The sequence below is a fragment of the Aquila chrysaetos genome, chromosome 9, assembly GCF_900496995.4.
Source record: "Aquila chrysaetos chrysaetos chromosome 9, bAquChr1.4, whole genome shotgun sequence".
NCBI lineage: Eukaryota > Metazoa > Chordata > Aves > Accipitriformes > Accipitridae > Aquila > Aquila chrysaetos.
The window spans coordinates 18,324,738-18,346,184 of record NC_044012.1 but is presented as its reverse complement, the minus strand read 5'-3'; the positions used below and the strand labels follow the sequence as shown (position 1 = coordinate 18,346,184).

Below are 21,447 nucleotides of genomic sequence, written 5' to 3'. Positions count from 1 at the left end.
TTTCTTTGTCATCCTAGTAAAATTTCCATGAATCTACTGAATAATAAAACAACCTTATTGAAATATTCAGATTTGGGTTTTTAGTTAAAGTGTCTTAGGATACATAATAAAAGGAAATGTCTTTTGAAAGGAGTGGGTAAAATTACTTCATCAAATATTGAAAGGGCTTGACAGCAATGGAAATTGTTCTGTATGATGGCTATTTTTACAATAGGATACACCTGCTTTTCAGTTTGATTAATTATATAATTTGCTTGGAAAAATATAAGCTATCTCCATAATAAATTAGAATATTGACTTGAAGTTCTAACACTGAATCTAGAAGGCTAATCTTTTGAATATAATTTATTACTTCAAGTGATTTAAGTTTACAATCAAAAATTGTCAAAATATTTCCATATAGGTAAATATTTTTAATAGAGTTATAAACTTGAAAAGAAAGAAGTAAAAAAAAAAATTTTGACATTTCTGAACTCCAGTGTGTTCTGTTTGCTCTTTGAAGAATCTCATCTTTGAATGCTCACCTAGGTACTCCAATTTCGAAACCATACTGGCTTTTCTTTCTTTGAATTACAGAGTTACCTAGGGAAATATTTGTGACTCTTTCTGTCGAGTCTGACATTCCCACTTAAATACATAAAGCTTATTAAAATTTATCTGTACGTAAATAATATAGACTTTGCCAAACAGTATGAAACAATTTCATATAAGCAACAGAAAAACGCCATTTTAGTTAAGAAGAAAAGGCTCTGGCAAAGAACAATTGGGATATTACTTTTATTATGATATTGTTAGTTTTAACTTTTAACTAGAAAAGTTCAGTATATGAAGGTGAATGCCATACAAATACAGTGTTACTTTACATGCCTAACTACTTTGTGACTTGATGGATTTTTATTGAACTATTTGTAGTATAGTCTGCAGTAGGCACTGAGTAACAATTCTCTTTCATTTGGAAAACTTTGGTACCTAATATTACTGAGAATATTTCAAGCAGTTACAGGATCAAGATACAAATGGCTTTGCTGTGTAGCTAAAAATAATGGCAGCTGAAATTTACAGTTCAGATATCATTTGTATATGAAGGTAACCTTAACCTAATCTTCTCCAGCAGAGTACTACTGTTGCAAAAATATTTTCAACACCGAATGTAAATCAGTATCTGTTGCAACAATATTCTTAACTACAAACCCTGGGGCTTTAGAATCTCATTGTGTCTATGTCAACATCAATCAATCAGTGTTAATCATACAAAATAGCCAATCATTTACATATTTGTTTGTTTTGTGTTAACAGTTCAAGAAACACAAAATAATTTGTATTATGTTTGTGCTTTGTTTTTAAATAGGCAACTGAAAAAATTCGGATTGAAATTATATCGCTCGGTCTTACTGAGTCACGAATTGCATCAGATGAAACAATACAGCAGCTGTTTGTAGAATGCAGATTATACAATTTCCTTGCAGAGGAGACCCCACTGTCACTTCCAAAACCAACAAGTGGTCAGAGGATTCACTATAACTATAGCAATGGTGAGTACAATGTATTCGTGAGCAGGCTTGTTTCTTCTCTTAAATTCTGTCTTATGAAAATGCCTGCCGATAAAGTCTACTTCCTCTATATATTATAGTTGCATTTATCTGTGTACCAGTTGTATTTGTCTATTTCTGAAGTATTTTGGGAAATATTAAAGGTGTTTTTTAAGAAATGAGGTAAGGATGAAATTATCAAGTATAAAATGAATTATTGAAGTAGGCTTGTGTATGAAATGATAACTTTACAATATATTTAAATATGCTGCTAGCACCTAAATTTTAAAATTAGGCTATACATAACCAAAATTTATGCATTCTTTTTAAAAGAACATGATGAACTGGTTTCTGTATCAGTACACGATGATACAGCGAAAGAAAAACATTCCATGTAACCATGTACAACTAAAATGCAGCTGAAAAGAGAAAACATGTAATTGGACTTGATCATCACTTGGAAATACTCAGTGTTCCTTTAATAAGAACTTTTTGAAATAGGAAATTATTCAGCCATGTTTAATACTAATACATTGCTATTTACTTCATAATACTTAATCCTGCATTTTCCATATGCTATTCTCTAATAAGTGAACATTTGAAAATACTTTATGTCAATACAGAGTGTAATTTACACTAATAGCATACATAGAACTATTGTAATGATTGGTAATTCTCTTGTTAACTATTTTCCCAGCTATTTCATAGTATTTCAATTTTTCATTAACTTTTTTTGTTGTTGTTAGTCTTATTTCATTTAAGATTCAGTCTGAGTGCTTCACGTTGTCTTAGACTTTAGCTGTGAGTATCCTGGAGCAGGTGAATCAGTTTGCTCTTTGTGACACACTATCAATACAGACATTCAAATTAAGCATTCTTTTAAAAATAATTTTGTGAAAGTGGCTTTGGAAAAGTGGTGTCACAGTCAGATCTTTAAAATTGCTACCATCTAGAAACCTGATTTTAGGAGACTTGCCACAGAATTTACTCATTTATATCCTCATAATACTCAAACTATTGGATTACCCCATAGTTGGAGACTGAAATCCCTCGTAGATGTCACATCAACCATCGCTATAGTGGGACTGCCCATTTGAGAGAGAATATAGAAGACAGGGCACAATGTGTTAGCTTCTGTGACTCTGAGAAAGACAGTAATCTTTGTAAGGCTTTAGTGAAAAAAAACAAAACCAAACCACAAAAAACTAATAGCACTGCAAACTGTTTCATTCACTGAGGCTTACTTCCATTCAAACAACTGGGATTTCTGGCATTGTATATTAAATGAGACATTGGATAAGTAAGAACTCTTTTTATGAGCTGAACAATATACATCTTTCTAGCTGCTGCAAACACTTTTCCAAATGTTCTAGATAGGCAGACATAATTGAAATAGATTTTTTTAAAACTTCATTGAAATAATACCGTAAGCCAATAAAAGCTCTTTAACACTTCTAATTTCTCATGCTTCTTGAATTCTCCTTGCTTTGAATATAAGAAGCATTCAGAAGGTATAAAAATTCTTAAACAATATTCTGATTCCTGTATATTGGATATGGTCTAAGCATAATACTAGTTTTTTAAGTATTGCCTCTGCAAAGTTAAACTAGCAAAACGCAGCAAAGTTATGATGAATACAGAATGAAATTTCAGACTCTGAAGACAATTATGAAATTTAAATATATTTCAAGCTGTGATATTTAAAAATAGTATTGTGCTTTATAGAGACTGTAATTCATAAGGCTTTCCAATCTGGTAGTGCTGTATCATATTATTTCTGCTAGTCAAAACTTGGCTTCATAACTTTGATTTTTCTATTTGCTGCTTAAGTATCAAATATAGAACTGTTTAAACTTTAAAATATCCTATCGTATCAGTATCAAAAGGTGGTTTTGGTCTTAATTGCTTCAGGACTGTATTCTGCAGCAAAATACTAATGTGGTTGTTATTTGCAGAATTTTGCTTAGATAATTGGTCATCTAATTTCTGTTTAAGATTAGCTTTGCAGGTAGGAGGAAAAAAACCTAATGAGTCTGCTTTTTGATAATGTCAGTTGGAAAGCCAGTAAGATAATAATAATGAAATCTTCATGTGTGTTTACTATAGCTTTACTGCATCTCTTATTCATGTCTAATTAGATTTGAGTATGTTTAATATTTGAGGTTAATTGAGTATTTTCTTTAATAAAAATGAGATTTGCATGGGTAGAAAGAAGTTTACATTGAGCTTAGAAGGAAACTAACAGTATTCTACATTTTTGCATGGAGAAAATCAGGGTAAGTCCGTAAGTAATCTAAAATTATAAATAAAACATTTAATATTATTTATAACTGGAACAGCTTGACTGTTTTAAGAACATCTTAACTGATGCAGAAGGCTTCATGAGATTCATTGCTTAAAAAACATTTGAAGTTTTTTCCATACCTTTTGCACATCCTTCGCTGTCATTGCTTGACATGTAAAATAGCAGAAGATTAATGGAATCTTGTTGAAAAACAACATAGTAGAACTCCATTGATCTGGACATACAAAATCCTATGAATTTCCCTTTTCACAAGTGGTTAGCATTTAACTTGACATTAACTGTTTATTTTGACTATGACTTTTGGACTGGGAGTGGTTAGAAGATCATTTTCTTTCTTCCAAGGTCTTGGAAGAGAAACTTGAATGGGAGGTTTACACACTCTACGGTTATATCGCATAACTCTTGATTTCCCATGACTTTAAGCGTTATATCTGCTGATGGCCATACTGACCAAGGAGAGGAGCTGTTGTGTTCGTTAGTGGTAGAAAGAGCTATTAGAATGCTTCCAAACACTAGAGTCCCATAAATTCAAAGAAAAGTGGAACTTGCCAAATTGTGCTCACACCATGACTCTGTCCTGATTTTTTGATGGAGTTCGTTTCGGTATGGTTTGGTTATGATGTTTGGGTGTGTTACAGGTCATAGTACGCAATGAATTAATATTTTAACTTTTTAATGCAGTTTAAAATTGTGTGCCAGAAATTATTTACTTATTATTATTATTATGTATTTATTTCTAGTTGTGTCACAATATATGCTTTAAAGTGAACATAATGGCAGTTTCACTGTCAGAAAAACATAGGGAAACATGTACAGGCAAACAAAGCCCAGTCTTCCTCACATATAAATGCATCTTAATTTCAGTAAAATAAAGATTTTTCTTGTCAAGGCCACAGTTACTTGAATTACGAAGCTAAGGTTAGTTCATGAATGTTGTTAACAAAAAGCATTCATATTTTATTAAATATGAAGACTTAACTATGAAAATGCCGAGATGGCAAGAAAGTTACTAGAAAGTAAGATTGATAGAAGGTCTGAAATGTGTCCTTATCACTGTATACAATGGTTCTAGAGAACAGGCAGCAGAAGTAGAAGAAAGATTTACAAAATTTTGCAAAGATTTTATATGACATTTAATCAGAAAGCTTTGAGTAAGTGGTTATTTAAACAGCTTGAAGTACAAGTGTAAGTAGACCAAAGGAAGGGGAGGTGGGGGAAAGATGATGGAGTTTATTAAAAACAAACTTCTGAAGATCCATATTCTAAAAGGTGGATTCCTCAGTATAACTCAAATGAACATGTTAAGGCCTTGCATCAGAAAACAGTTACACTTTTTTGTGTTTATTTCTTTTCTCCATTAAAACTCCACACTGTGAGGCATGTTTTCTTCATCATTGTGATGAAACTCTACTTCATCATGTAGTCATTTAGTGTTCTTAGAAAGTGAACTATGAAAAAAATATGCTCTAACAGAACCAGCTACGTTAATGTTTGGAATTCCATTGATTTTTAATGAGGTTCCAGGTTCATTGTAATCTTCAGGTTTTAGTGCTTCTTTAGGAAAAACTTTAAAATTATCATTTTAGATGCAAACTGTCACAAGTTAATTTTGAATGATTTTTGCAGTTAATTGGATAGAAATATGAGATGTTCCATGCCTGGGAGCAATGTTATAATTCTAAGTTCAGGTAGTACTAAGGGGTGATATGAAAGCATGTTTTTCATCAGGATCTAAAAATATTTTTTCACTATGGCTAATCCTTCTCCCCAGACTTGAATGGCGTTCTTGTGCTGCATGTTTTACTTGCTAGTCTGAAGTTTTCCATTGGGTGAAATGAATTTGAACTCTTTAGGTTTGTAAATAATTTCCATTTAAAATTCATTTAGATACAGAATTAGTAAACTTAGGAAATTCCATTTGGGATGCTTATGGGAAAGGGAAGAATCTGTTGATGTGGCAGCTCCTTTGAAGTTCTTTGGCTGTCCATCTGTCTCCCTGCTGCCTCCCCATCACTTCCTGTGGTGGCCCCAGGAGCACTTGGCCATGAGAGTAGCACATGTGGAAAGTCATCCACATGGCCAGAAGAATAGCAGATGGCAGTAACAGCTTCTTTTAACCTGTCTAAGAAAGTAAGAATATTGTGGGTGGAAACTAAGGATTCCAAGATAGAGCACCAATGCTTTGCTTTCTCTTAGTAGATAAAAAGGTGTTAAATTGCAGATTCCTTTGAATGATTCAGATATTAATTGTACTGGCTGTTTTCTGAAAGTAACTTATTTCTAATAGCGATTCTGCCGGCCAGGTAAGAGCCAAGGAGCAGCTTTGGAGAAAACTGGAGAACCAGTAGCTCTGGAAGGTGTGCTTCCTAGAAGTACTTTTCTAGAGATATGTCCCTCAATAAATCCCTCTGCAAGGAATTAATTTGAGCCTTCTTATCTCTCTTTTTTATTCCTGTATTCCAGTACTGTCTGCTCCTTGGTAGAATTGGTAATTTCTGTTTATACAAATAAGTTTATTTTGATTAGTAGAAGGCGGTATGAAATATGTTAAAGATTTCTGTCAGCGTGTAGGAAAAGGAAACCTTATTGTGATGTGGAGAGTGAAAAAGAGCTTTGAGTACAGTGGCAGAGTAACTAGAAGAGAGTGAATATTAAAGATATTGGAATTTAAAGACAAATTTCTAGCTCCTCCTCCTGCCCTCAAAACCAAATGAAAAATGTTCCTAAGAGCTATGTTTGTTTCTCAGAGGGTTATATTAACTCTAGTTCTGTCCTAGCAAAATTTTTTCAGCTGCATTTCGAACTGGGGTGGGGTGGGGAGTAATCCTTTAACACTGTTTTTCAATTTTTGCATCCTGAATTTTTATAAAATTTCACAGTAGTTTACTGATACTTGTAGGCTGATACCATTTGCGTGAAAGCAGCTACTTTCTTAATATAAGATGCCCAAAAACTTCTCAAAGAATTTCATAAAACCCTGTCTCTCATTCTTTTATTGTTTTTTCCAAACCAAGGCTATTTTTCACTGTAGGTCATATTAATGGTACAAAAATTAAAAGCTGGTCCTTGTGTTTGTATTTTAAATTAAAACAGTAAAAGGCTTTCAGAGCATTCACACGCTCCCCAGGCTGTGGATTTTGTCCAGTCCATTGGTCTAGATGTTTCTCTTATTGAAATATTGTGGCAGGAAAGGAGGATTAAATTACTAAGGCTGTCAAAAAGGACAAGCACTCTGCCATACATTATCATTATCACTAGCTTCCTCAGTGGAAGAAAATGCAGTAAATCACTTCAAATACAAAGCAATAAAGACCACTGGCTTTTAAAATCATGACTGCTATTGCCATTAACAGAAAATGACAGCTATGTGGCATGCTTAGATGCTGCTTGTATCTTTTTTGACAGTGTGCACATAAACCTGCCAGTGACACGCCATTAGATCACATGACCTTTCAAATTTGATTCTAACATTGTTGCTTTTCCTTAGGAAAGACAAGGGAAAGAAATGTTTATTTTTCTTTGTTCTTTTTTTCATGCTCTTTCTTCTAAAAGATGAAAAACGATAACTAATTATATTAATTCCGATTTGCTTTGCAGTGATACATGTGGATAAGGCAAACAATCATGCAAGAAGAGAGTATCTCAAGTCTATGCTTCTAAAGCCAGATCTACATACTGACAGGTACGTATTAGAGCTGAAAAACTCTATAAAAGGTCTTTGTAAATAATGCTTATGGTTTGCCTTGTTGTTTGACTCTATTGAGGAGGTATCCCTGAGAAGTTAGTACATAACTAATAGAGACAATTTTGTTTCAGCTAGGAATGATACCTACATTCTGATGTGGCAATTGATCTACATTTCTTCCCTGAGTAGGTTCATGTGGCATGGAATATTGCAACCTCTCTTAATGTTGTTTTAGTGCTGTGCTTTGGTTTTGTTGTTTGTTTTTTTTTTTTTTAATAACCTCATTTTGCAAAAGATAGATTTTATCATCAGCATTCTATCAATAATGAATTTGAAAAGCACATATCTACCTGATGGTAGAGAAATACATCTGTTGTTTTCTGAATTCAGAGTACTAAAAAGAGTGCAAGAGCTTCAGGAAGTGTTCCTTGGCCCTAGAATTTCCAAAAACTATTTTTTTTTTTTTTTTTTTGGATGCAGCAGCCAGCTATTATATGAATACATAGGAGAAAGAGTATGAATTAGTCTTGTCCAAGCTTATAATAATAAGTTTGTTCTTGTTCAAATTTTTTGATTGAGATAGCATGTGCATTGCTTTGAAAGAATGAATGACATCCTTTGATTCTGTTTCCTCTTGAAGGTCAATCTTCATTAAAGTGGAACAGTTATTAGTTTAAAGATCCATTTAATTTGCAGAAGAGTAGAATACTTGCTGATCATATTTGAAGTGTAGGAGTTACTTGTAAATCTTTTAAATACATATTCATTCACAAATCACAGATTCACTCTGTAGTAAGAGAGTGATCTCTCTTTGTTCCATTTCCTTTCTAAAGCTGAGTTTCATGTCTTGGTCAGAAAACAAGTTTTACTGGAATGGGGCAGGGAACACCATGAAATGATTACTTGTTGGGATGGAAATATCATACCAAAACATTCTTAGGTTTGGAGATTAAAAAAAAAAAAAAAAAAAAAAGTCTTCACTTAAAATAAGTCATCTGCTTGCTTATTACCGTATAGATTCGGAGAGTAGGTAACATGTTCTACTAAGAATTTAACAATACTGAGGACAAAATATACTTTTTTTCCTGAGGGGTAATTCAGCAAAAGAAGATAGCTAGTCTGTAGGCTGCAATTTAACCTACGAATACTTAGATACTAAATATTTAACAAACCTAAGGTAAAAATAAGGTAAAATAACAGCAGCAAGCTTTTTCCCACAACAAAAACATTCATCTCTTATGTGTGCCATCATGGTACTGTCCTCTGTGTTACCAGGTAGGTTGTTTTCTGCATTTATCGGTGTGTCTAGTTTGGTCTGTGGTGAAATTTCAATTCTGTATTGACTAAATAGCAAGGCAGGAAGTTCATCAGTAGTCCAGTTCCTCACTTTACCCTAGCGAGACGACCACCAAGAAACAAAATTTATGGAAAGATTCTGCCTATTCACCAAATGTTTTCAACTCTATGCATTTTAAACCTGGCCTAGTTACATCTTCAACACATGTTTTCTATCACAAGCCTTACAAACTAATATCAAAGCTTTTTTAGCTGAAACAGGAACTGAACTAAACTAAAGCTTTAAAGCTCAGGAAACCAAATTATCAAGGATATAAATATCATTTAAAATTGCCTGCACATGGTTTAGCCTGACACTTTATTGGTGTTAGTGCTATGCCAGATTATAGGAGCATAGATAGTGTATTATGTATATTAAGTGGTGCATTAAGTTTTCAGGTGAACTTGCTTCCTGTCACAATAAATGTTGTTAGAAATGATACTCAATGATTGGGTCCATATTAGAACATAAATAAATAGATACATCATGTCCTATCTTTGTCTTCCAAAAGGAGAGTCACTTTAATGAATGCCCCTTGAAAAAGGTAAATATTCTCAGGTGTTAAAAGAGATATTAATATAATACATAAAACTACTGCTAAGCCAAAGTTGCAACTATAATCTAATCCTATAGGTAAAAGAGGAGCCAACTTGGCCCTGAAAATAATGCATTTCACAGCTTTATACTGTTTTAGTTTATACTTACAAATAAATAAATACAGATTGGCATGGCATTTATATGGGAAAGTATGTTTGAATCATAGATTTGTTTAGGTTGGAAAAGAACTTTAAGATCATCTAGTCCAACTGTTAACACTGCCAAGTCCACCACTAAACCATGTCCCTAATTGCCACATCTACGTGTCTTTTAAGTACCTCCAGGGATGGTGACTCAACCACTTCTCGGGGCAGCCTGTCCCAATGCTTGACAGCCCTTTCGGTGAAGAAATTTTTCCTAATATCCAATCTAAAATTTGTTGGGAGTGGGATTTACTGTTCATGAAAGATAAGATTTCAAAACAAAGTTGATTTTTCTCTTTCAATTTCATTTCTTGATATGGAATCATTACAAGTGTTCATTAGAAATGTTGCTTGTTTTTGTTCCACATTTGAATAAATGGCTTTAGTGGCAGAAAATGCAAGAATATTCAGTATTCAAGAAAATCAAGAAAACATGCAGCTAAATAGAATGATATAAAATCTAAGATATATAAGCATAAGGCAGACTTTTTGAAATCCTTTTTAGGTTAGTAATTGTTGCATACCACGAAGATGGTTCTTCTCTTTTGACAAGCATCTTTGTCTTTACGTTTTCAGACAGACAATATCTCTATCATTAATATGGAAGTTTTGTCAGAACGCTTGCTTTTCCTTATAGCTGTATTGTGTGACATGGGTACCTTTTTTGTTTTGTTTCTTTGTCTGTATAATAGGGATTCAAATTACATTCCTTATATATGTTAGAAAGCTATACTTACTAATATTTGTAAAACTTAGCAAAAAAACAAAGGATACAAAATTATTATTTTATTTTATCATCTGAACCCCATAGTTATTTACTTAGATGTTCAAGTCTTTAAGTCGGTTAATAACAGGAAGCATTTCTGGCAGTCCATTTAATTTACTGTAATTATGTCACAGTTACCTTTTATTCTTCATCCTGTCTGTATTCCACTGTTGCCTTTCAGCATTTTAAGAGCATAGAAATTTGGGCTATACAGAGAAACTTACCTGATATTCCTCATGTCAGATTGTACTTGCAATGCTTGCAGTCCTGGTGGTAGAGTATATGCTTTTCTGACAAGTGTCAAAAGAGACATATGTGAAGAATGGAGGAATCCATTCTTCTAACAGTCACCCTGCTGTGCTAACAAGAGTGAACAGGTTTATGCAAGAGATTTCCAGGCTGATCCTGACAGGTGCATCATTCCTTGATAGGAAATGATTGTTACTCCAAGAAATTGACTATATGAAGTCATTGTTCTCCAAAGTAACAGAATCTATGCATCCATGTTATAGGACTATAGAGATGTGTACAGTGTTAGCTTCACATTAATATACTATATTAACACACAAGGTTTTCTCCTTGCTGCTTAAAAATGACTGATCTCTGGAATAAAGAATTAGAATCAAATTCACCTACATCACAGCTTTTGTTCAGGCACTCTAAATTCCCTGCCGGTGATAACACCTTTAACTGTTATCATAACAACATCGATAAATATTTGTCGAGGTTTTTCTGCTTCGTTGTAAAGCACATTTTAAGCTTAAGGCAATCATTATTTTTTTACTTTTCTTTTGGCCCTTTATTAGCAGACAAATTTCATTTAGTTCTCTAGTCTTTCTTGCAGTGACTAGCAAATATCTTCCCACACAGTACTTTTAACAGAATGTCAAGATTTCTTCTTATTCTGTCAGCAGGCATGGGATTCCTGCAAGGAAGTGAGTACTGATACCTGGTGTTACAGAAAAGAAATGTGGAAATGAGCTAGAGAGAAAGTCTAGGATCCTAGAGAGAAGTATGGGAGAGAAACACTATACATAGCTTTATTTATGTAAAAAATCCTAGTATGAATTTGATATTCCAACATATATCAAAGCTTCTTACATAAGTGAGGCACTGTTAAGGTAAGATGAGACACTAGCAGCACATTTGTGCATTCTGTGCTGAAGCAGAGTGAGAAGCCTGTTCACGTGCAGCATGTTCCAAGGCAATGTAAACTGTTTTTTTAGCCAGTTCAACCTGAAAACAAAACTCTTGCAATTTTTTGCAAATGAAGAAAACAAGTTAAAGCATACTGAATATCATATTTAAATATTTTCTAAACTGAAAGCATTTGTAATATTTTTTAAAAATATAGAAGTTAAAGTGATTGTGGTACCATTCTTGCAGTCTACTAGTTGAAGTATTCCCGTGGGATCCACAGTTCAAATCTCCTTTCTGATTAGCAGCAAAGATTTAATCCATTATTATGATCTTTTAGGCATATTGGAACTATAAGGTGTTAGAGGTGCAGTTCTTTTGATCTGTTTTGTGGAAGCTTGCTGTATTCATGTAAAATACTTGCATATGATCTGAACCAGAAAGTGGACCAGTATGAACAACTCTCCACTTTGGCTATAAGGTACTGTCCCAAATGCTACTAGGCCTGCTTTTAGTTTATGCTTTAGTGAAAATTTTAGCAATAGTTGGTACCCTTAAGTGATAAAAATTAATCTAGCACTAATCTCCTCCTCTTCTATAACTGCCTTAACTACTAAGCTGGTTTGTCGAATTGATTTGATTTAACACTGACACTGAATCATAAAACAGATCTGTTCCCAATACCCAGCAATTTTATCAGTTATTCTTACAATTTTTAATTTGTTTTTATTTCATTTCATATTTATCTTACACATCTAAGTATTTCTTTCTTTTTGATTGAATTTTGGCAGTTTTGCAGCTGCTTAGCTCTGTACCAAAATCTTAAGTTAGATCCATTATAGTCAATCAAGACACCTGCTGTTGCAAATAGCTGTGATATTTTTCCTTCTCTGACTCCAGAAATTTTTTTTAAAGACACATATTTTCAATAGATGTCTGGTTTTAGTGACAAATATTTATGTATATATTTTCTATAATAAATATTTGTTAGTAAGAGCCAAGCACAAAAATAAACTACTAGAAAAGCATATTGCAGTTGTTGTTATGTTTAAAGTCTTTTAGGAAGATTTGATTATATTTTGTCTAGGATATCCTTTCCTGTAGACTTGGATTTTATGCAGCTTGATTGTTATTCATTTGTAATTATGCTTATTGTAACATTTTTCGGCTGTAAAGCTCACAAGCATTCACAGTTTAAATAACATTGTCAAGGCATACCAAAAAAGTAGTTAGCTCTGAATTCCTGTCATTTTATCTGTCTCGGCGTTTTTGGCCCCAACACAAGCCACTGACTTAAGTCAGCTCCAGCACAATACTGGAATTAATGTGTTTTAAAAGAAAAGCCATACTTGGATGTAATGAGTGTAATTTAAGTTCACAGAAGAAATGCAAATATTTTGTATAGTTGATGGGCTTAGGTGTTTGGGATGGACAAACAGGCTGTTTAGACAGCCCAGTAAATACTCAAAGGCCTTTGTATCCAGGCTGTACTCATGGGTAGTTTTTTATGTGCAAAACAAGAACAGAATAACGAAGATAAAAAGTGAGAGGTACTGGTCAGAGGGAACAAGTGCAGGACAAATTGCTGTATAAGGTCCAACTTTAAATAATGAATACACAAGACAACATTAGAAAGGTACTATTTTGAGAGAACTGCATTTAAGTTCCTGTTATTTTTGTGGAATGTGTTCTTGGCTAGAATATGTTCTCCAAGTATCTAAATGAGGTGTGAAAATTCTTAATAACTTTCAGCGAAATGTTTTACACTTGGTGTTTGGAAGTACTTGCTTCATTGAATATGGCCGGCATTTCTGATATCAGGAAAACGTTTGATATGGTTTGTCTTTCTCAATTCTTTATCTTGTGTCTCCCACACCACTTAGTGTAAAGCCAACAAAATGCATGGCTTAAAATTTACTGAGACTAGATCTACATTATCAAGTAGTGCAGACCAGAGACTCTCTAGTGCAAAGCAGTTGTTGCTAATGGTCTGATATTCACAGTACACAGATTTTTAGGATGATTTGGAGAATTCAGAAAACTAGTTGATCCTACTGACTGAATGTCTATCGCAGTGGATTACTGCATTAGGGGTAGGTACTCCTGGAGCACATCTTCAGTTTCGTTTAGCCCAGAAATCCAATTCATGTGCTCCAAGACTATTATGCAAATATAGGACCACAACTGGGGACAACTGAAAAGTTTTATTTCATAAGCATGCTCCACATCAAAGCTGAAATAATCATACAGGTTCATCTTATGTGGCCCAACTGAATTAAAGTAGTTGAACATTTTTAACAAGTTTATGGTATTACAAGGTTTTAACCAACAAAACATAATTACATTTAATCTAAACCTTCCATTTTTGCTTATGAATTGTTTTTATTTCTATACATCAAATAATTTGCATGGTATGGTCAACACAGTAAAAAATTGAAAAAAAAACCAACAAAAAAACACCAACCAACCAACCAAAAAAAAAAACCTACAAAGAAATCCCTAACTATATTTTTAGATATTTTATATAAATAAGTTTTGCTATACAGGCCTCAAAGTACATAGATACAATCTTGATTTTTACCTATGGGGGGTAAATATAAAGAAATTAAGTGATTTGAGCAGTTGATTCAGCAGTTGAGCTAAACAAACGTACAAGTTTCAAATGTGAAAAAGTCCTTAATCCTTAGACTATTCTGCCTGTCACTGCCATATGAACAAGAATTGTGCCACAGGGTGGTGGGGAGGGGGCAGAAAAATGAAACAATTCTATAAGCCTGCAGATCTGTGGTTACAACCTCTCTGTCCTTCTAGTATTGCTAAATAATGCTAAAGAAGGAGAGAAGATTTAAAAGAAAGGGTCTCAGACTATTCTTGTCATGCAAAATGTTGAATATAATTGATAAATAGTTCTGGTTTATGCTTAACTTGTAAAATAGAGTGTGGTTTTTTGCCTTTTTTCTGGTTTTTGAGTTAATTTTCAACCCTTTTTGAAGGTAAAATATGCTTTTTTTTTTTTTTTTTTTTTTTTTTTTTTCCCTTTTATGCTTAGCCTACGGTTTACAGTGGTCAGTGATCCCCCAGAAGATGAACAGGATCTTGAATGTGAAGATATCGGTTTTGCTTATGTCAGTTTGAGAGAGATATTCCAGAAGCAAAGAGATATCATTGAGCAAGATATTGATGGTAAATTTTAGAGATTACTTTCTTGTAACGTTTTGTAACCTAAAAATTATTTGTTGAATTTCTGTTTTTCTCTGCAAGCTTTACTGTGCAAGTAATTGTCTAACTTTGTTTCAATAAGAAATTCTTTATTATTAACTAATGGCTTCCACATTTGTTTGCAAAAGTCTGCCAAAACCATGTACTATTGTTATTCCTTAAAATCTGTTTAAAAAAACCCAACAAAACAAACCAGCATTCCCAGCTCATAATAATTAGTTTATAAAACCTAAGAACTTTCAGGACATGTCCACTTACAATTCTCTATTCTGTACAACATACTTCATGCTAGTAAGCCTACAAATATGCATTTTGTTATTAAAATTTATGCCAGTAATTCTGTATTGCTAATGTCTATATCTTATTTGAAGTTATGTTATAAACCCCAGAGTACGTCAAGCTTGTGTCCTCCATATGAAACCTGTATCTGAGACAATATGAAATACTGGTGGCTTTGGTTAGGTATCAGTTTAGAGTAAGCATCCTTCTGTAACAGACTATGACTGAACTTTCACTGTGACTCATGAAAGCAAGGCGAGGTGAGTAGGAGGTGTGGAATCTTCCATTTCCTGGGTCGTAGGACAGCATTTTTATAATGCTGATAAGAAGACCTGAGAAGGCTACTCTGTCCTTTCATAGACAGTGAAGGAAGATATTCTCCTTGCTAAGACTTTCCTATTCCCCAGGGTAGCAGGGACATGGTTATCAATGGTGCATTTTTCTCCTTACCTGTTGATCTCCACCCTCTTTCCCCATTGTGGTAAAGCTCAGTGAAGAAGCTGAGAGTATATCTGTTATAAAACAGTTGCTCTCCTATAATGGTGAGTGAACCAGCTTGATTACTAGACGCAATGCACCCATTTTGCAAGGTACGCTGTGCAACAGCAAGAATTGTAGTTGGCCCTAATAGAATGCTAATCTAATGTGACTTTGCTACTTCTACTGCTGTGTCTAATTACCATACCTTGAGTGATGGGGAGCTGCGTAGTGAGGGAAAGAAATAGGCTTTCTTATCCATTTCCATTATCATGCATGATTTGCATCCATGCTGCAGCTAAAATACTCAAAGTATGCATCAAAGTTCCAGGAATACGATAAGGAAAATTCTAAGAAGAATCAAATTTCCATACCCTGGAAAAATAATATACAGATTTGATGCACTTCTTACTGTGGCTGAACCACTTAATCTTTTCTCCACTAATAATTTTTCTCCAAGTAGTTGTACAAAAGCACATCTCCTCCAAAAAGGTATTTCATAGTCTCTCACTGGAAAATTGTTTTTGTTATGGATTTTATGGCCATAATTCCCATTGTCATAATTCCTATTTGATACAATTAGTGATTATGATATGATTAGTGATATAAATATAATTTTGTACCCTTGAAAGTCACCTTTCACAAAACTCTTAAAACTCCTGATCGTCACCTGAGATAATTATTATGACAGGAAGGACTGTTTTTTGTTCCTAGTTGTTAGTTGTTACTTAGTTACTAGTTACTTGTTCTGTCAAAAGGTAATCATTACTGTGTAATGACAACTACTTCAATATTGTGAGGAGCATTTCTTCCCCTAATCATAAGACATTTGAACTAATTTTTACGTTGTGTACATTATATCTATGAAAGTGATAGTAATAGGTAGAAATAATTTTATTCTTATTTCTGTCCACACTTCTCCCCTTCCCTGCAGATGCTGTACAGTTTAGATTTTCTTTTTATTGCATCCATACCATATTTTCTGAAAATTTAGAAATTTCAGAGAATTGAAATGAATTTTATGTTAATATATGTCAGATCACGATCAAAGTGGAATGTATCAGTATATTTTCTAGGACAAAGTCATTGTAAAAGGACCTGTTCTTAAGATCTGGACACAGACTTCAACTAAATGTAATGGCATAATAAATAAAATGCCTAAATAATACTGTACACATTCTCTGAGGTGGATATTGGTTTGAGGGAAAAAGAATAAACCTAGTTACAGGTAAATTCATAGGACACTACCACATGAAGACCTAATCATTCTTAAGTTAGATACCATGAACTTCCTTCATTCTTTTTGAGGACTGCAAGCGTATATCTTGTTCCTTTCATTGCTGATTGTGTGGAAGTGGCCTACATGAAATTTGAAGCAATTAAGTGAATGGCTCAGCAAGAGGCTGGATGGAAAAGAATATAGACAAGACATATAACAATATGTCTCAGAGATAATATGACAATGTTAAAACTGAGAAAATAGAATTAATGTTGTCTTCTGATATCATTTATTACAGTTATCCTACCATTCTTATAAGTAAAAAGAATAATGTCCCCTGAAGTCTGCTCTTTAAGTTGACAGTTCACCGAGTGATTTGTCCAAGGATATACAAAGTGGCTTGGATCACTAAGAATAGCATCCAGTCTGTTCTATAATAGCTCTATCAACAAAGTAAAAGATGGAAGGTTTATCCCATGTTTTTTCCTTCTCCATACCTCTTCTGAGCTGTCCCCAGCAGCCTGGAAGTTGTAGCATGTCCCAGAGTACCTATCCCAGATTATATAGTAAATACATAACCTTGCCATTTGTCTGCTGTATAATTTGCTTTGAAAAGATGTGCTGTCAAGATTATTTGTTTTTATTCAAATCCTTTCTAGTGTCATTTTAGGCAGCCTCATTGCTTTTTATGCAGGATTGGAAAGAGCCTCATTTTTTACTGTTAGCAGCATGTTTTTAATCACAACAGCAGAGATTGTGGCCCTCTGGGCTTACTTAGATATTGTAAAAGAGTGCAATTTTAAATCATGTTAGCTAATTTCTGTAAAATACAAATTTTAAATACTACTTTAAAACCCACGTACACAAAGATGAAGGTAGTTAAATAGTTTAGTCTAAGGGAAGTACCATTTTTGTCTACATTTCACTATTCTACAACACATAGAAGACTGGAATTAAAATAATATTGCATTGCACCAACTGGAAAAAATAATTTACTCTTAAAATACTAATAACTGTCCAGGCTGATTTGGACTGGTCATACACACAGTGTAGAAAATGCATTAATTGCTGTATTTTTTACTTAAAACTATTTATAAGCATGCATATATGTCTTTAATAGAATTTGGAACATCTATATTTACATATTGTGAAAAATAATTAATTTATTTAGGCAATTCTCATACAGATATTTTTCTTTATTTCACAGTTAATTCCAACACTAATACTTTTATTCATGTACATTCTCGTTCTTAGAGTACTCGGTTTCCAGTACGTTGAGTGCCTGAACTGGAAGATTTCTTTTTTATTTCGTCTTTTTTTCTCTTTTTTAAGCATATGCTAGGTGCCTTTTAATCTGTCCAAATGCTAAGAAAAATTATCAGAACAAAAGCAAAACCTTAAATGAAATTGCTAATGCTGTTTTCTGATGTTTCCTTTCTAGTTTTCGATTCACAAGATGATAGTGCAGTAATTGGAAAGCTCAAAGTAACAGTGGAAGCCCTCCACGCGCTGCGTTCAGTCTATGAGGAATGCAAAGATGACTAGGAGGCATGAAAGGGAAGTTTGCCTACAGAAGTTCCTTCTCCCAGTGTAAATACATGCTTGATAGTACTTCAAAGATGAGATCTTTGTAATTCTTATAGTATATTTAATGTATAATTTATATGAAAAGGACGCTTGATTTGTAGTTGTAAAGTTTTGTATACTTTTCAGTCTGTTTGTTTTTATATTTCCCCCCTAAGGCTAAGAATCTCTCCACAATGGACAACGTCTTGTAAATAATTAATACCTACATGATTGAATGATGTGCTTTATTTGCATTTTCAAGATTTTTTCGTACATAAAACAGTAATAAAAATGCAAGTCAAATTTTTAATTTTTAATAAAAAAACCATAAGCCTTAGAAAACTGATTAAAAATACTTTTATGTTATCCCTAATCACCCCACTAAATGGAATGCCTGTGATTAGCCTCATTAAGAATTTTATACTGTGAAGATTTTATTAAAAGCAATATATGAAAATTACTTGGATTAATGTGTTAATCTGCCTCTTTAAAATGCTAATATCCATTTTATGCACATTAAATCTCAGTATGTGTTTTCTTTGATGCATGCAGTTCCTATCAATTAAATATAAAAAATGAGGCTAGTTGCAGGACTTATTAAATTACTGCAACCTTTTTTTAAATAACTTTTAGCCTTCTACTAACATTATAATCAGCTGTTTATGATTATCATGATTTGAAGTAGGGGGAGGGCAGGCACAATCATTTTTCTGTACAGTAAAAGATTCACTTTCTGCCAACATCTGTCAAAGCACAAAAATAAGCCATACAGTATCAGATTTTGCTTCACCTAGTTTGAGCTGTAGGGACAGGCCAACTGTGTTTTCATTTGTTTTTTGTCACTTTTAGAAACTAAATCAAACATATACAATGAATTGTTGTATCTGAATAACTAGTGTCTAGCTTGGAAAGTTAATTTTCCAGCTTTTAACCAATCTCAGTGAAGGATTTAATTGATATTTTTAATGGAGCTGTGAATCAATGCTGCAAAAGGATTGTCTCTTGAGAACGAGGTTATAATACATTTCATTTTTTAATTTACTTTTTTATTTGTCATTTTCTTCAAAGGATTTTTATAGGCTGTGGATTTCCACTGTTTGCAAACAGGCTATGTTTCTTCATAAGCATATGTAAAGTATTCAGAGAGATAAGTAATTTATTAAAATCTACCTAATTTGCCGTGATATATTAAATCTCTGCTTCAGTGATCACAGACCATTTCATTTAGAGAATTAGGCATTCCCTCTTTGTGTGATTAAAGCTCTGGAAAATGAGTTCTTTGCTCCTATTTGTGAACATTCAAAGCCTGCTAATGGCAAGAAGATGGAATAGATTATGAGACAATTCATTACAGTTCAACAGAAAAAAAAAACCAGCTATAATGCAGAAATGCAAGTATGAATATCTGCATATAGTTTGAACCATCTGTGCTCTAATGGCTTCAATAATGGCTCTTCGTCTTCAGTAGGCTTTGAAATGACATCCATACAATATTAATTTGTTGATGTACATTATGAGGCCAATGGAATGAATATATTCTGACCACAGAAATCTCTGAATTCCAACATGAACGTATGGTTGACTCCATTTTAGGACCTACCATCTTCAGTAGTACTTCTCATCCAGACTTTGCCAATCCTCACAGCATTTCATTCCTCTGGAACTTTTAGGAGACCACAGACAGCTGCATTCCTAAACCCCTCCATTCTTCAGTTAATGGCCATATGTTTGTTGTCATTTGGGCTGGCGCTTATAGTTCATCATTTTGGCCACTATTTCTAGCTTTTTTTGGCTCTGTGCATCTATATTGTCAATAAGACTGTTATTATACATTACAGTAATTTGAAACAGCTAGATTCAACACTGAGATTAACTGAGTGGCTTTTTAGAAATTTAGTTGTGGTATTCTGTCAGGAGGTTCTTATTATTCTTCTAATACTTTGCAAACCAAACTAAATATCCTGCACATAAACAAAGAAGCAAATTGTATTGAGTTTTCATGTGTGACTGTTTACTGACTTGCAGGAGAACTATGTAACTGGTGCTTGTTTTCTTCTGAAATAAACCATGTGGTAAAATTAGAAAATCAGTGATGTTCATCTCACTTAAACGTTTACAGTAACACCCTTAGCACTTAATCTTCTCCATCTGAAGTGAAAACTTAGAAACCAAGCGTTCATATATTCATTAAACACAGACCTCTTCAGTAAGTTACTGCAAAATATTCCAGTTGACATTTGGTTACATTGTGTTAACTGTTCTCAGTGACTCCAACATTAACATGTATAATTTGCCTCAGGTTCCTAAACATATTTCTTTGTAAGGCTCACTGTTACTCAGTTTTGGATTAAAAAAAAAAAAAATCTTGATTTTTATTCATGTTTATTACTAAGACAGATATAATATTCAGTGAGGATTTTTCCAACAGATGGATTGTATTATCTTATGCAACATAAACATACGAACATACTAGAAAGTTTTGTTCTTGCATTAAGTAGTCTGTATTTCCAACATGCTCTTAAATCTTAAGTCTAAATGCTGCACTGTGCAGGGAAAGTAGAAAATGTAATCCAGTGCTATTTTGTCCAGATTTTAGCTATGAATAGCTTGAAGAAAACTTATATCTATGTACTCTCTAGCCTAAGGGAAAAAGTATCCTTTTTTTGTGTGCGATATGTTAGTAAGCACAATCCTGTTTCTATTTTAAAAAAGGAGCCTTATTAATGCTGGATAATAGCATATTTTTAAAAAGTTGCTTAATTAGAATTAATTTTTGTGGAATAGATAAATTTTTTCCATGGTGTAACTTGGATGCAACAGTGGTCCTGCATAAGATGAATTGGGCAGGGTCGGATGATCAGTTTTGTTATTTTATATGTTTTCCCATTAATTGTTACCGCTTGTAGCTTTGCTGTGATATCTTCTTATGTGATATAATAGCTGCTATTCTCCGTGTGTCCCAGGTATGTTTATCAAGATGGAAACTTAAGTTTAGGTCAAAAAAACCCTCTTTTTTTTTTTCTTTCTTTTTTTTTTTTTTTAAATGTTGCTTTTAACCTGTTATAACCTTAACTTAGGGATGGAAGTTAAAAGCAAGTGCATCATGAACCAAGGTAACATCTGTGTGAACTCAATCAATTTTGCTGTACAGTAAGTTGCTGCTTATCTCATTATATGCTTATAAGAGTA

The 21,447-nt window shown here is 33.4% G+C and overlaps 1 protein-coding gene across 6 annotated transcripts in view; it reads left to right on the top strand.

Moving 5' to 3' along the window:
* Window positions 1-20,336, top strand: part of RPGRIP1L (RPGRIP1 like) — an 81,802-nt gene extending 61,466 nt beyond the window's left edge. For all 6 annotated transcript variants that reach the window (XM_030024312.2, XM_030024315.2, XM_030024316.2 and 3 more), the window contains 4 exons: window positions 1,349-1,532; window positions 7,432-7,516; window positions 14,548-14,681; window positions 18,134-20,336. In XM_030024312.2, coding sequence (XP_029880172.1) covers window positions 1,349-1,532; window positions 7,432-7,516; window positions 14,548-14,681; window positions 18,134-18,237 — 507 coding nt within the window. In that variant the 3' untranslated portion in view covers window positions 18,238-20,336. The remainder of the gene's footprint in view (window positions 1-1,348; window positions 1,533-7,431; window positions 7,517-14,547; window positions 14,682-18,133) is intronic.
* Window positions 20,337-21,447: the final 1,111 nt, after the last annotated feature.